The 13,929-nt window shown below is 40.9% G+C and overlaps 1 protein-coding gene across 1 annotated transcript in view; it reads left to right on the plus strand.

Moving 5' to 3' along the window:
- Positions 1–2,251: 2,251 nt before the first annotated feature.
- The window catches only part of clip3 (CAP-GLY domain containing linker protein 3), a 30,790-nt gene continuing 19,112 nt past the window's right edge, over positions 2,252–13,929 (plus strand). The window contains exons 1-2 of the mRNA XM_030067365.1: positions 2,252–2,349; positions 11,666–12,069. Coding sequence (XP_029923225.1) covers positions 11,688–12,069 — 382 coding nt within the window. The 5' untranslated portion in view covers positions 2,252–2,349; positions 11,666–11,687. The remainder of the gene's footprint in view (positions 2,350–11,665; positions 12,070–13,929) is intronic.

Raw genomic sequence — 13,929 nt, forward strand, 5'->3', positions numbered from 1 at the left:
GTCTGCAGGAGAGGACAGGAGTCATGTAGTCACGAAGAAATGTAAACTGACTCTCATTTTGCATGCCAGAATAACAGAATGCACACAATTTAGATGTTCTTGTATTATTACATTGTGCAAAGAAGAAAAATTCCATACAAACACTGGCATACCCAGCACTTTACATAGCTGTTTTTTCTTTTCTAATTAGTACACATCCTTGTTACAAGGTGTGTAGATACACTGCCTTACTTAATTTATAGTTTACATTTCCATTTACAGATCATCAAAAAATAAAGATGACATGATTCATGTTATTTTGTTGGACGGATTTTTTTTTTTTTTTTTAGGGGGGAGTGAGTCATTTTGGTACATAACACCAATGGAGTATGACAATCAAATAGTAAACATTATCTCCACAGGACTTTGGAATTTTTATGAGTGTTTTTAAATTTTTGTTTGGTTTTATTTTGCCTATAATAAACAAAATTCACAAGTTTGAGGAGTTCTTCTGAGTCATAACGCAGTTTATAATACAAATGTACAGCCAGCATCTAAAACCTTGCAGTGAAATCTTCAGCGTAAGAGCTTAGCTGAATGAGTAACACCTCGGCCACATCTGAATCTCCCCAATCAATTTTCCTCACTGCTGCTTAAGTTTGAACCAGATCATCAAACTGTTTGGACACGTGACATCACCTCCTGTTTCAGAACAAGTTCAACTGGTGTTTTGAAACTTAAGTCACATGACTGATATTGCACATTGATATGTGGTCTACTTAAAGGGCAGAATGCGTAAGAATGCAGACATATATACATGGACGTGTATTTTGCCCCGTAACTGACACACTTTTCTTACTGACTGATGAATTCTCTGCACTTTGAAGCATCCTTCAAATTTAAGATGATTCCCTTAATTCTCCTCCCAAGTGTTTGTGTATACCTGCTTGAGGAAGCCACTGTAGAAGTGTTTTGCAGACCGATGTAAAAAGAAAAAAAAAAATCAGAAGCAAGAGACAGTGGTGTAGTTTTCCTAGTATGCCATGTCGTTGGTTCCCCACCAATTTTTTAACATTTGAAAACTGCAGTTGAGGATACAAAGGGTTTAATGTTGTGCTATAACCCAGGACAAGCGTTCACACACAAGACCAATTCACATTCACAAAAGTGGTACTCTAACTTGCAAACGGTGACAAAGAGCACTGAAATGGAATTTAAAAATCTCAGAGCATGCAAAGAAGTTTAAGTTCACCTGATCGGTATACTGCTCTCTCTCTCTCTCTCTCTCTCTCTCTCTCTCTCTGCAGAAAAACCAGGCAACAAACCGAAGTCCTAAGTTAGTTTGATTTCCTGTAAGAGGACATGCCCTCCCCCTTCAGCCTCTCCCCAGCATGACTCAGACAGAGGAGGCATGCAGGAAGAGACTGAAACTGGCATCTGATTTGCAGTTTGCAACTGGAAAATACTGGTCCGCCTTAAAAATGGCATATCACATCTCGATGGCGCTGTTCAGTCATTTTCAAGGTAATTCATGAACTGAAAAAAAAAAAAAAAAAAAAAAAAACAGAATGGGTGGCGTGAGGTGGGGGTGAAATGAGAATGAATCATGAAATGAAATCCTCTTTCACTGATTTACAATCCTGAATTCTGATCATTTTTTTAACTGCCTTAAATGCTATTTTTGCCTATATGTTGCACCCCTGCCGCGATTGGGTTATCCCAGCAGATCAGCAGTTCAGATACATGCTCGGTTTGAACCTCAGCAGAGCTTCTTGACCGTGTCTACAGGCCTAAATGCGCTGAGCTGCTGCCATGTGATTGGTTAATTAGGTAGCCTATTTGTGTTAACGAATAGCTGAACAGGTGGACCTACTGAAGTGGCGTATATATTCAATTTACAAGTTCTATTCTTTTGAGAATTGAATGGCGTTCCTCGTGGTGGGCTCCCCCCTCTTTGAAACTGCATCTGCCTTTATTTATGTAGCCTATTTATTTTTCAGTTTTACCGCTGTGCAATATTTTTAACTGGACCATAAAAACAGATTCAGGAGTATTGTGCAAGTATTAAGAACTTTTTGGGGTTGTATTTCTTATCATTTTATGCATCATACAAAATTGGAAAATGATGTCGCCAGGAGCTTTCCAGAGGGTTTTATTTGCCTGCTGATGGCTACAGATCTGTGACTGACAGAGAAAGAGAGGGGGGTGGGAGTGTGGAGAGAGAGAGAGAGAGAGAGAGTGGTCGAGCAAGGTAGACACTCAGCGGGGGAGAGAGAGCTTCGTCCTCAGTCTCCGCGCTGCCGTCTGTCCCACAGCTCCGTGACCAGACCAGAGCGGCTCCGTCCCGTCCGAACACAGGCTTGTTTTCAGGTAATAATAATAATGATGATTATCTTATATTCTTCACTTTGGACTCCGACGTGTCACGGTTTATGTTGCTGCATCCATCTGTTTATTACTGATGTGATTTATTATTATTATTTTTGAAGTCGTGTTGTTCTCCTGCCTCCTCCTGCTGCTAAGATGGAGATGCTGAGGGAGGAGAGGGGCGCTGTTCCATCAAAACCTCACGCAAATCTCGTTTTCTTGCATTAATTCAAACATGACACAAGCGGCACTTCCATTAACTCATTTCCCGTCTCCGTTTATGATGATAGGGATTCAGTATTTCCACTATAACGCGTTTTTCGCCTCGCTGATGTCCGCGCATCTCTCTCATTGTTTGTCAACGGGGCGTTTTTCCTACTACGCACATTGGCACAAACCAGGCGCGGCGGCGACGTTTCGGCCGAAAACCGCGACAAAAAGCTTCGACAGTGCAATAACAACGATGCGTGTTTTAATGCTGCTTTCCTTGTGATTGCAGTTCCCTTATGAGGTTTTATTCTCAGCGTCTTCTGTGGCTAGGACTGTTTTTGTTTGGGTAAGATGGAGGATGGAGGATGCTGCTGCCTCGCAGGCCTCCTCCTCCTCCTCCTCCTCCTCCGATAACCTGCTGATACTCGTGATCTGTTATTTATACACCACTGCTATTATCACCATAACCACAAACCACACCTGTGATATCCTGCTAATATTCCTATAAAGGCGTCGTGCAGCTGTGGCACCCAACATTGAGATTATAATCTCTTTATTGTACGAATAGGGATATTAATCTGCTATAGGCTACCACGAGACGTAGCCTATCTCTGGAGGGATCCATGTCTGTGGTACTCCACTCCAAAAACGCGAGCATATCATGCTTTTAATTTAATATTACAAGCATATTATAACAATACCACAGCACCATAATGCACTGCAGATTACTATAAACTCACTGTCAAGCATAAAGACGCATTTTATGTTCCTATTGGAAAAATATTGGCTTTATTAGATAAAAACAAAACATTAATGATTATTTAATTGCCCCCGTTATATCACTATCATATTCCATTATAGACTTTAATACCTCTTATAATACCTCTGTGGTGCTCAATGGGGAATTCCCAGAGATCATAAGGTATATATTTTATTAATCACCTGCGTGTCATCGTTGTAATATTCCTGTTGGGACTGGACAGTTTTGACATTCAACCATTCTAAGCAGTTTGTAGTGTGTATAATCCGCTGTGGTATCCCTGTAATCTCTATAACATTACTAGAGAAACAAAAAGAGTGTAGTTGATGCTCCATAATGTTAACATAACATACATAACATACATACATATATATGTGTGTATGTATGTATGTGTATGTGTGTATATATATGTATATATATATATATGTAGGTTTACTATATTTTTGTATATAACATGTGGATTTAGCATATATGCATCTATATGTACTTGTGTGTGTGTGTGTGTGTGTGTGTGTGTGTAAACACATAAATATAGATAGATATAGATTTGTATATAGATATAGATTAGATATACATACAGATAGATTCAGTATCTATCTGTAAGTATAATCAGTATACGTAAACATAGATATATACATATGTAGAGAGAGATCACATAAACCACAATTAAATGAAATTTAATTATTTGTTGATGATCCACCAAAGGTGTTCCCTGTAATATCTCTAAACTCTAAACACACCAGCTTGCAGACTCCTGCCTGCCCACGAACATTTTGAAAACACTTTAAATTTGTTATTTTTGTTTCTGTTAGTCATTTTCAAAGCCACGCTCACATTTTTTTCAGTGAGTTCTACCATTATGTAACAGTCCTCTGCACATTCATGTATAAGTTGTTAGGGAATATTATTGTCAGGGTTGATGGGGTGTGTGTGTGTGTGTGTGTGTGTGTGTGTGCGTGCGTGCATGTGTGTGTGTTTGTGTGTGTGTGTACTTCTGGAGTGATGAATTGCTTGTTTTAAAAGTATTTAGCAGATTTAGCAGAGCAGAGCTGCGAGAAAAGCGATGATTTGTCTCCTCATCCTTCGTTGTAGTTCTGAAACCTGCAGCCTGCAGTTTCTTGTGGTCATGTTAAATGTCAACAATATTCCTGATACTGTTACACATGCACACAATGAATAGAATAGAATAGAATAGAATAGAATAGAACAGAACAGAATAAAATAGAACGTGAAAGAGAATTTGGCCTTTGACAGTAAAGTTGTTTTAAAATGTGAGTGTGTTTGCATGATAAACACACCTGCTCAGTGTGTGTTCATGCTTCTGTGCACGTGTGTGTGTGTTTGTGTGTGTGTGTGTCTGGGTGCCCTGGGTCCTCATGAACCCATGGTGACTCATATGGTCGTATTGCGTAACCTTTATCGTCACATCAGTGGAGCGTTTGAACTTCCTGTTTGGATGTGATTTCTGTCCTGCACGGTTGGAATGAACCAGATGAGATTACATAAACCACGAATAACAAGAGGAGAAAAATGTGAAGGTAGAGAGACAGAGAGAGAGAGAGAGAGAGAGGGAGGGAGGGAAAGAGATGCTATCTGACATTAAAGTAATCTTGAGGTTCTTCATTTGTTCTCATCGGGTCTCCATCTTTGCCACTTCTGTGTTCCTGCTCTGCACTTCACCTGTCAATCAAATCCCTGCTTATGCTCACCACCCAGTTCTTCTTCTGTTTATTTCAAACCAACCATCCTTTCATTTTGCAAGCCGTTCATCCTAACAAGGGTTTCGGGGTGCTGCAGCCTATCCTGACGCTCAGACACACACCTGGGGGCAAACGTGACCTGCATGTCTTTGGACCAACCATAAAATGTAAAACACATTCACCTCCTGTGCAGCGGAGGATTTTGCCATCATGCAGCCACTTAATCTGAATCAGAAATACATAATTGATGGCGAAAATGGGTCAGTTGGCTCAAGAGAAGAATTAAATAATACGAAATAGAAAAAGAAATAATAATTAGAAAAATATTTGCCTTATACATTTGTAAAAATAGAAAAAGTCTGTGCATTATGTCTAAATATGTGCATTAATACTACTTGTACATTAATCATAGTTGAAAAAGTATGTGCATTATGTATAAATATGTGCATTAAATCTACAAATATTACAACAATAAATACAGAAAGAAGAAACTGAGCATATACACAATAAGTATACCTACATACACACCATCTATACGCAGGGATATTGCACAGTTAAATTCTTAAGTCGTACAGATATAAATTATTTCACAGTGAATTAGTTAAATAAACAGGTAGTGTGCAGTTATGCAGTCTGTTAAATGAAAATGCTGAGTGTTAATGAAACTGTTTAAATGAAGCATTTCACTAAATACAGACTTGAGAATCATCACCTGCAAAATGAAAAAGGCAGATGGTGAAAAACCTGGAAACGCAGAAACTCTGTGTTACGACGGACACTCAGCTTAGCTAATGACAGACAGGTGGTTGGTCCAATCGCATGCCTACCCGCCTCTCCTCCAAACCGCGTGAACCCAGCAGGCCAGACTCTGGTTTGTGACGAGTGTTGTGGTGAAATGCCAAAGGTCCGAGTTGCTCTGTGTACTCGATGACGCTGGACTCAGCTGGGGAAATGAGACCAGGCGAATGTTTAGCATGCCAGGCAGGTCGTGCCAGCTCTGCTCAGCCCCACAGCGCCGACCACATCATCAGAGTCTGTCCTCCTGTGAAGGTCACAGGGGATCCACGGCTCCTTGACAGGCCTCCAGGGCCTCATCCAGACTGCCAGCCCAAATCTGCCTTTGTCCTATCCAGATCTTATCCAGACTGATTTGAGAAAGTCTGGACACCAAAAAACCACATGGAATGCAATTTTTGCAAATCAGATCCAGATTTGGAGAAGGTTTGAAATGCAATTCCCATCAGATTTCTACAGATGTGTGTCAGTCTGGACGCTCAAATAGGATTTCAAAGTGTCTGTTCCGTCACTGGCAATGCCACACACAACGACGACGTCAGATCCTGAGGTAGGGGAGTGCATGATCGTGCTGCTGTTACCATGGATACGTTAATTAATATCAGCCTCCTCCATCGCTGAATTTGTCGACTACAGCGGAGATGTTCTGCACCGGGACTTGACAGAGTGTGACTTGACTTCATTTCTCATGCCTCCATGTTGATAAACCAGCGAGTAGAAACTGACAACTATGTTGGCAACCCGTGCTGATATGTTGGTCATGTCTGGACACAGATTTGATCTGATCATTTGCCAATAAACAGTGTGGACAGTCTGTCTTGTTGATCTGATTTGAGGAACGAATCTGGTTCACCTGCAGCATGAACAGGCCTGTGGGCCCCAGCAACATGAGGTGCTGCTCATAAGCGTTTAACTGCAAGAAATCTGATGTCAGATTCACTTTTTAAAAGATTTCACCATCATTTTTTTTTCAATTATTTTCTGCAAATTTTGAGATTTTTTCCCTCTACTTTTGGGATGATTTTTTTTGGTGAAATTTTCCTAATTGTTCCATTTTTTCCCTCATTTTTTTGAAAGAAAGCAAGTGAATTTGCTTCAGAGGCTTCAAGCTTTCAAACACAAGAAATCTGAAGGCAATCCACCATCACTTTTTAAAATATTCCAGCATCATCATCATTATTATTATTACTTTAATATTATTATTATTGTTGTTTTGCAAATTTTTCTCTTTTTTTGGCTGCATTTTCGGCAATGTTCTTGTAATTTTTTTGGTTAAACATTTTCCTTAATGTTCATTTTTTCTGATTTCTGAAAGAAATCAAGGGAATTTGCTTCAAACGTAAATGCGTGAGATGCTGTTACAATACAAGAAACTGTGCGAGTGATTATTTTAACATTTCACCCTAATCTGACCACTTTGAATCTGTTTTGTCAGTCTTTTCATGCGCAACATCGGAGCAATTTAGTACTTAGCACAAACCAAAATATCTTTCCATATGAGGGTCCATAAAGCAAAATCACTTCAAATGGGGGTTTGTTAACTTGTTGGTCCAGATCATGAACGAAGTTTGAAAACGCCTGGCCTGCAGCTGACAAACCAGCAGGCCAGTCATCCTCATGTTCACTCACGTCAGGTTGTAGCAGACACGCAGGCTGCTGTGTTCACCAGATGCGGCTTTAAAGATCATTATCAAGCTGCTTGTTCACTGGGAAATCCATGGCACTAACACTGGCAGAGTGAGGGGTTCAACTCCCACTAAGAAGGGATGGGTGGATGATGGATGGATGATGGATGGGTGGGTCGATGGCTGCCGGAGGGAGCGGCGGATGGATTTCAGCGTCTCATCCATTTGCTAAAGTGGAATATGGATTTAATCCAGTCAACCCTGTCGACAGCTAATGATGAGGGAAGGTTGGCGTTAGCACTTTTAGCCCGTACAGTCAGTCAGGTGGCCTGCTGCTCTCTCTCTCTCTCTCTCTCTCTCTCTCTCTCTCTTTCTTTCTCTCTCATACACACACACACACACACACACACACACAGCGTTGTTTATAGCACTTCCTGCAGTGGAGAGGAAGAAATAAGGGAATTAAACAACAAGAGCTGAGGCTTCTCTGATTGGCTGATGTCCGCAGACTGCTGACCTGAGCTCGGCCAGCCGGTTTCAGCACACGCTGCAGGTCGCTCCGTCTGGTTACCATGGTAACACCTGGCACCTGGCTCATGAGCTTGGACATGAGCTGCCAGTCCAGGCCCCGCTGATATCTGATAGCAGGTGTGGGGGGGGGGACTGATTCACCTGAGTATTGTGGTTCTTTTTTTAATATAATTTTTAAAGTAAAGATATAGGAATTATATGAATCTATATGACCCAAGGAATCTGCTGGTACCAAGCACGTAATTCTAGATTGTCAGCTTGTAGGCTAAATATAGCTCCAAATTTAGGCTGAATTTTGTGGAGGGAAGAACTGTCATTTCCAGCAGGGTCCCTTGACCTCTGACCTCCAGATCTGTGAATGAAAATGGGTTCTCTGGGCAGCCACATCTCTCTCCTTTGCAGACACGTCCACCTTCTGCTAATCCCATGCAGTTTGGGCCACAAACCCCTGTAGTCCACGTGTTCTTGTGGCCTGTTGTAAAATGGTGTGTGTGTGCAGACTGGGGCCTGAACAGTCTTGGAGCTGCATCAATTGGCTTTGACTGGAAAGCTGAGACTCTTGTGGATTCAATGAACCACATTTGATTCATGTGTGATGATGTTTGACCCCATAGCAGCCAGTTCACTGCAGGCAGAGCATTTTGTCAAACTGGACGTCACTGTATCTTAGTAGTCTTAGTCTTGTGTCAAACGCCCTTATTAGTTTTAGTCATATTTAGTCAACTTGCTTTCTTTTTTGTTAAGTCACATTTTAGTCGACGAACAGTCTTAGCATTTTAGTCTAGTTTTAGTTGAAGGAAATCCAAAGTATTTTAGTCTAGTTTTAGTCGACTAAATTCCAAAGTATTTTAGTCTAGTTTTAGTCAATAGTCTTTTTTTAGTCTTTGAATGCAGATTGACACGAATGTTAATTAAAAAATCTAGTCTAACCAATAGATTCATTTTAGTCTTTTTTCACTCATCTCTAAGGTTTATGTGATTATTACCTATTATTAGCCTGACATATTCTAATAAAATAGAAAAAAAATATCGGCTATGCATATTGCTCCAGATGCAGCTACGACATCTCAAATCAGGAATAATAAGTTTATCTTCTATTGTTCAGTGTGTTTCAGGCAGGAATGATACTGCGACAAATACCCGCCACAATCTGACTTGTGTCCTTCACTGTAAAACCGGGATATTAGCAGGAGAAATTACTGACTGGGAGCATTGCAGGAGATAGGGTTAAAAATCGGGAGTCTCCCGCGTGAATCGGGAGAGTTGGCAAGTATGCATTTATTGAAACATAGGTTAACACGTGAAATGACTGTGTATTGAGTGGCAGCAGGTTTTAACTTTGTTCTCGCCGTGCTACGCTTCAGACAGCGCCGGTGGGTGTGTGCTCCTCAGTCATACACACACACACACACACACACACACACACACCCCGGCATGAGCACACAGCAGCGCAGGAGGAGAAAAACTAACGCGCATCCAATGAATGCACTTTTTGGATTGTAATTTAAAAGTCTATGACGAAAAAGGAAAGAGACATTTTATTAAGATTTTATTTAATGAAGTAGATTTCGTCTCGTCTTTTTTCGTCAACAAAAAATGCATGTTAATTTCATCACAGTAAGTATTTAAGAGAATTGATTTTGTTTCGTCTTTCTCTCGTTTTCATCATGAAAAAACCCATCGTTGACGAATATATTTCGTCTAGTCTCGTCTGATGAAATTAACACCGCAGGCTAGCTCGCTAAAATCTGGACAGTCTGAGCAGATCTGCAGTCCCAGCCTGTTACGAGTCTGACAGCTTCGACTGATCCGGTCAAGCTGAAGTGACTCTGATGAGCCTCACTCAGTTCAAAGCATCGTGAAACCAACACGCTGCTCTCAGATCTGCTGCAGAGCGGCTGCGAGGTCGGGCTGCTTCCAAACCACAGCAGGCAACGGAAAGTTCTCCATTTCTGTTTCCTCTTCTGCAGTGGCTCTCAACCTTTCTGTTGTCAAGAACCTCAAAATGATCAGGCCATGGATCTGTCTTTGATCAGATGTTGTCTCAGGGATCCCGATCTGATAAGGTTTAGTTACATTGGGCTAACTTCTAGTCAATGAAATAATGAAATTAAAATATCCTCCATTTTTCCCCGACCGCTGACAACCCCTTCAAGGACCCCTGGAGGCCCCCAGACTCCAAGTTGAGAACCGTTACTGCCTCCCTCACACAGAACTGATCCATTTGAAGTGACTGTAGCCTCCTGGACTGAGAAGTTGGGTCAGTTGCACTTGCACAAATTTTCAAGACAAGATATTGTAAGCATAAGTGAAATTATGAGAAATTAAAAAAAAAGGAAAAAAGAAATGTGGATTAGAAATGAAAAAAGTGTGCATTATGTATAAATGTGCGCATCAATCCTACAGGCTTTGGAAGCAACTTTTTTTTCCTTCTCAGCACCACAACAGCTGGTAAATCCTAAAACCTCATCGGTCACACTCACTGTTTTACCCAAACAGGTTTCCCAAATGTAAAATGTGACACCTGGGAGTGTGAAGTCAGCTGCTAAACAGGGGCTGTGTGTCTGAACAAACTGAACCTTAACCAGGCAACTAAGCTGGAGTAGTCGACAAAAGTGCATGTGTATTTAAGTGTTTCCTAACCACTGACTGACTCAAAACTTGATTTTTCTACTCGACCAGCAGATTTTGTTTATTATCCACTCCTGAATGGTGATTGTGTGATGATGGCACATATTGATCAGCAGGGGAACTGAGCAGCTCTGCAGGGACGGTTTTAATGAAATAGATCAAATCACCTGCTTGCCACAGGTGATCTAAATGAAGGCAGGTTTCTGCTGCCCTGACGTTTCATCACAGGGAGGGATAGAAAGCGTGAGACAGACATGATGGAGCAAACGCAGGGAGGAAGTCAGAGTGGAGGGCAGATTTATTCCAGTCACGCCTGTCAAATGATGGACAAGGTGAGAATTAGCATCTTTAACCTCAGTACTATAGGAAAGTCGACGGAAGACACCATCAGTGCAGCAGAGAAAGTGACAGCCATGCTTGTCTCTTGTCCCTCTTCATAAATCATGTCAGAGTTGAATCATCGCGACCTGTTCAGCCTTCACTTTGTCCTTTTGAGCGCTCACACAGGGAGTTTTTATGTTTGCATTTGTGTGATTTCAATTGAACATTGTGCTTATGGCAATTTTGTCATAATGCTGCCTTTATGGTGAGTGCTCTCCTGAAAAGAAACATTAAATCACGGTGCAACTAACCTGCTTAAATAACCAGATTTATGTTTTAAAAAAATCTTTTGCATGTAGCCTAACAAAAATTAGGGAATAAAGCAAAGTAGTTATTATCAGTAGCTAATAAGTATCAGTAGCTATGTGCTTTTAAGAAGGAGCTCCCCTGGGATTAAAACAATGTACATAGGCTATTTATCTGATTAAATTACTCATCACGGCATCACAGGATTGCAACAAAACGTGTGTGTTAGAGTAAACAATTACATAAATAAAAATACAATAAGAAACAATCAATGTAAGTGGAAAACAGATGAAATTAGTCAAATGAAACACAAACAAAATTTGTGCATTGTGTGTGTTTTAGCACTGGTTTAAATGAGGATTTATTTATGGAAATTATTTTTCTATAAATCAATCAAAGTATTGATCTTCATTTATAAAGCAAACTCTCTCTCTCCGCAGGCCGGCAGCAGCTTCCTTCACCATGACTAAAGAGGAGAACGTGGAGGCGCAGGAGAAAGAGAGGCACGAGCGGGAGGAGCAGGAGGAGGGCCGGGTGCAGCGGGAGGAGGAGGAGGCGCTGACAGAGGAGGAGGAGGAAGAGGACGAGGAGGAGGAAGAAGAGGAGTATGAGCTAGAGGAGGAGAGGGAGGGGGAGGAGAGAACGGAGGTGGAGGACGAGGAGGAGGAGCGGGAGGAGGAGGAGGGGAGGGAGGAGGAGGAAGAGGAGGCGGCGGACCCCGAGCGGGAGGTCGAGGTCGAGCCGGAGCCGCAGTCGGTGTCCGAGTACCAGAGTCCAGTTCACGAGCCGCGCCGCAGACCCATGGTGCACCCCTCCGCCCAGGCCCCACTGCCAAAAGACTACTGTATGTCATACCACCTTAAATATTTACTATATTACCTCTGTAAATATATATGCACTTACCTTAAATTCATTCAGTCGTACCCCCTTAAATAGCTATGCTGCCATACCACCTTAAATATATGCACACACCACCTTAATTATATATACTGTAATACTTCTTTTAATACATATACACTACCTCAAATATATGCTGATACACCAGCTTAAATATGTAGTCATACCATCTTAAATACTGTCATACCACCTTAAAGATCTATATTTATACTGCCATACAGCCTTGACTATATGCTATAATGCGTATTAAAATACATATTGTTATACTACCTTAAATATAAACTGAAATATCGGCTTACTTATAAAGTAGAATATCATACCATCCTAAAATATACTAGCATACCACCTTAAATAAAAAGGGTGCATCCCTGCACCCAGACTCCACTGCACAAAAACTACAGTATTTCATACCACCTTAAATGTATACTATTCTATAAGTAGTAAAGTATAAATAGTATTAAATATATAGTGTCTGCCTTACCACCTTAAATGTTACACTGTAAGGTTTATGGTACAGCCCTATAGTAGCTCATTCCACCTTAAATAAGTATTATTACTCAACAACAGACTAAGTCCATTTCTCAAACCAGACTCCACTGCCCAAAGACTGTAATAGGTTATACTACCTTAAATACACTTTATTCAGTAGAATCTCAATACATCTGCCTGGCCACTGGAGCTGAAAGACAAATGAGGTTATACCACCTTAAATATGTACTGCTGTAAACATTATACCACCTTAAATGGTTTTTAGTCATTCATCTGCTCAGATGAAGGCACACTGTACTGCCTTAAATTTGTATTATATGTCCTTAAATATATACAACCATACCACCTTAAGGAAAACGCAAGTGGAAGAGTCATGGTGGATTCATGTGGCATGAATGTTCATAAGCTGTGCTACCTTAAATAACTTCACCCACCTCAACTAGACATTCTTATACTTATTTATGGTGGTTTAATGAGGGGCAATGACAGCAATACCACCTTAATAATCATTATTTCTTAGTGGGAGCTCTATCCTGCATTGAGCCCTGCTTGAGACCGGACTTACAGCTCATACATAATATATAGGCCCCCGTAGCACAGACATACATACATACATACATACATACATACATATACACACACACACACACACACACACACACACATACACAAGTAAAAGAGTACAGAAACTGCTGGAATTATTCAATGGTTTTCCAAAGTGCTCTGTTCTCTGCTATTGACGACAGTCTCATTGGTATTCATTGGGCAAACTGGGCAGGCCAACTCCATTATACACTCTGTGTGTGTGTGTGTGTGTGTGTGTGTGTGTGTGTGTGTGTGTGTGTGTGTGCCCAGCAGTGAATACAAAGTGTTCTGCTCTCCAGCTTGAGGCAGACTGACTATAAGACTAAAACTGAGTCAGCAAACTAAAGAAAAAAAAAACCTTGGAAGCTGCTTTAATTTGAAGTGAATCAGCGTTAAATCACTGTTTCTCTCTGAGCTTATGAATCCCTCACTGGTAAATAAATATTCCAGCATGTGAAACATTGCGCTGTGGAAAATAGTTTTATAGGCAGAGTTACAGTTCATACCAACACTGATAATCCACAGAATCAATGCAGCACTTTTCATAGTCTGTCTTGAATCTGATGTTTGGTGTCAATTCACAAAAACACAAACAATGCAGCAAAATACTGTTAGATTATGGGGGTTATGATGTAGTTAATGAATTGTCCTGAAGTTCTGAGGCATTTCTGAGTTATATTCTCTTGAGAACTTTGTGGTATTCATCATGTTTTACCACATCACAACAAGGTAG

The sequence above is a fragment of the Myripristis murdjan genome, chromosome 13 (assembly GCF_902150065.1).
Source record: "Myripristis murdjan chromosome 13, fMyrMur1.1, whole genome shotgun sequence".
Taxonomy (NCBI): Eukaryota; Metazoa; Chordata; class Actinopteri; order Holocentriformes; family Holocentridae; genus Myripristis; species Myripristis murdjan.